Genomic DNA, 2,322 nt, shown 5'->3' with positions numbered 1-2,322 from the left:
TATATATATATATATAAACAAAGACTTTAAAATGGAAAACTGAATTACCAGTAATATAGCAAATAAAGAACTAAAATTTAAATTTTTCATTAACATTTGTTATTAAAAGTATGCATACAATCTGCTCATTGAGTTCAGTACAAGCAGAATTGTATGAAAATTTAAGAATAAGAACAATAAATTAATGTTTGTCTAAAGTTTAGTTACAGTGGATAATTTTTCTTTTTTTTAATTAAGTGGATAATTAGGCTTCTTGCAAACCTGAGTGACGTCACAGTTAGCGTGAAGCTAATGGCTTCTCCAACATCCGAGCCGAAGCTTCAGTAATTCTTAACGCTGCCAGTCCCCGGTAAATTAACACTTACAGAAAATTAGATTGTAGCGTGTTAAGCGGGTCTATTTTTACCGAAATATCTGGCGCACAGAGTTTGAGCAAACTGTGCAAATGCGCCGAGACTTTGGTTTGCAACACCTGCTAGCTGAAGCTAGGCTGGTTTAGCTAACCGAGAAGCTAAGCTAACACCGTTAGCAGCTCAGCCGGGGATGAAGAAGGAAGGAGGGATTTATCACTGGGTGTGCTGAGTTATGGAACAGGTAACTTCGCTTTGAACTAAAAAAAAAAAAGCTACTAGCTCAAGTATTTGGCAGTGAAGTAAACTAATGTTCGAGTCAAGTTACCTCCAACTTTAAATTGAGTTTGTAACTTGGAAAAACGACAGGTGCCTGAACTTATCACAGGAGGACTGGGAGAACAGAAACATGGCCAGTAATGCCATGCCAGGCTTCACCTGCCAGGCTAATGGAGAGGACAACCCGAGGCAGGTGAGCGTGTCTGGCTGTTCACGTCGGAACCAGTCGGAGTCGGAACTGGACGGTGCCCCGACGGCGAAGAGCTTAGCTCGGCTGTGCAGCTGGGACATAGAGGAGCGGGCCACGGCTCTGGAGGAGCTGAGCCAGAAGGTTCTGGTGTGTTTGGGATTGGACCGGCCCGGTTCGGCACGGCTGAGCAAACAAATGCTTCTGCATCTGCTTCGACTGTCGCGTTCGTGCCCGCTGCAGGAGGTTCGTGAGAGAGCAGGCGAGCTGCTGCGGACCGCACAGGTAATGTTCGGGTTTTTTCTTCTGCTCCATTTTCTATAAATAATCTGATGATCCGTCAACAAGAACGGGGAGTTTATCTGTGTGAGTTTGACCTTCCTGTGGTGAAATTCCCAGAAGAGGCGAGTGATTAATGKAAACCATAATAAACTTGCTGAGCATGAGTTATCATCTGCTGCAGGCTTGTTTTGATTACCACTAACCTGCTGGTGTTTCATCAGACACTGAAGTGGAACGACACTGAAGTCAGCCTGTGATTCGGCAGGTTGTTAAAGGGCCACTCCACTAAACAATTAAGATCAATTCTAGTTAAGAACATACAATTATTTTATTGTTAAAGTCACAGTTTGTGATTCGCGAAACTCTTGAAAGTACAAAGAAAAAAAGTGCTCTTTTGYRTCTTAACCACAGTTAAAAAAACAACACTTTGCTCAGTACTAGACTTAATGTAGGGATGTGGATAAATGTTTAATCCTRCAYCRATATTAAATCTGACAGCGGATTCCAAAAGAACATCTCAAACCATACAAAATAACACCAAAATCATGTGATTATCTGAAGTATRAGGGAASTTATTGATTGTTTAGGTGAAATCAGCTCATGTTTTCTTGCTGCAGTTCACAGCAGAACCAATGTAACCATTTCACCTGCTRTTTTCTAATTTTTCCCATAACTTCCTCAGTGTTCAAGATATCGCCATGAAATTTTAGGAAAAGATTCCCATTCTGGTTTTGTAGGAAGCATCTTGTATCCTAAAAAAACTAATAAAGCTTAATAATAGCCAATTCAAAAGTAGCAGAAAAGGTTAGGGATGCACCGATCCACTTTTTTTTAAACTTCCGATACCGATTCCGATATTTGAGGTTTAGTATCAGCCGATACAGATCCGATCCCATACTGAAAAACAGCATTAATTGAAACATTTYTTTCCTATTTAAAAATAAAAAAGAGACATAAATGAACTACTGAATTGCACATTTATTTTATAACTATGCAYCAGCACCACAGCAATCTTAAATAAACCAACTGTTCACAAGCTTAGTGGAACAATCACTGCGCATGTATTGCACGTAGCCGTCAGATGTGTTGGGTGAGGTAAAGTAAAAAAGCTCCAGATGGCTGATCCTTTCGTTGGCTCCATTTTGAAAACTGCACGTGCCACTGCACTGCGTGTCGCTGGCGCATGACGTCACGCCACTCGCGGACCTTAGCATAGAAATAAAC

At 41.0% G+C, this 2,322-nt stretch overlaps 1 protein-coding gene across 2 annotated transcripts in view; it reads left to right on the top strand.

Annotated features, from left to right (window-relative positions):
* Window positions 1–415: 415 nt before the first annotated feature.
* sesn2 (sestrin 2) overlaps window positions 416–2,322 on the top strand; it is a 10,670-nt gene continuing 8,763 nt past the window's right edge. The window contains exons 1-2 of one of the 2 annotated variants that reach the window (XM_014005683.1): window positions 416–594; window positions 739–1,101. In XM_014005683.1, coding sequence (XP_013861137.1) covers window positions 586–594; window positions 739–1,101 — 372 coding nt within the window. In that variant the 5' untranslated portion in view covers window positions 416–585. Of the gene's footprint in view, window positions 595–719; window positions 1,102–2,322 lie in introns of both variants that reach the window. The other variant, XM_014005684.1, reaches the window with a different exon arrangement.

This window comes from Austrofundulus limnaeus, unplaced genomic scaffold (genome assembly GCF_001266775.1).
Source record: "Austrofundulus limnaeus strain Quisiro unplaced genomic scaffold, Austrofundulus_limnaeus-1.0 Scaffold32, whole genome shotgun sequence".
NCBI classification, from domain to species: Eukaryota; Metazoa; Chordata; class Actinopteri; order Cyprinodontiformes; family Rivulidae; genus Austrofundulus; species Austrofundulus limnaeus.
The sequence above is the reverse complement of the archived record's forward strand: the minus strand, read 5'-3'. Positions and strand labels throughout refer to the sequence as shown.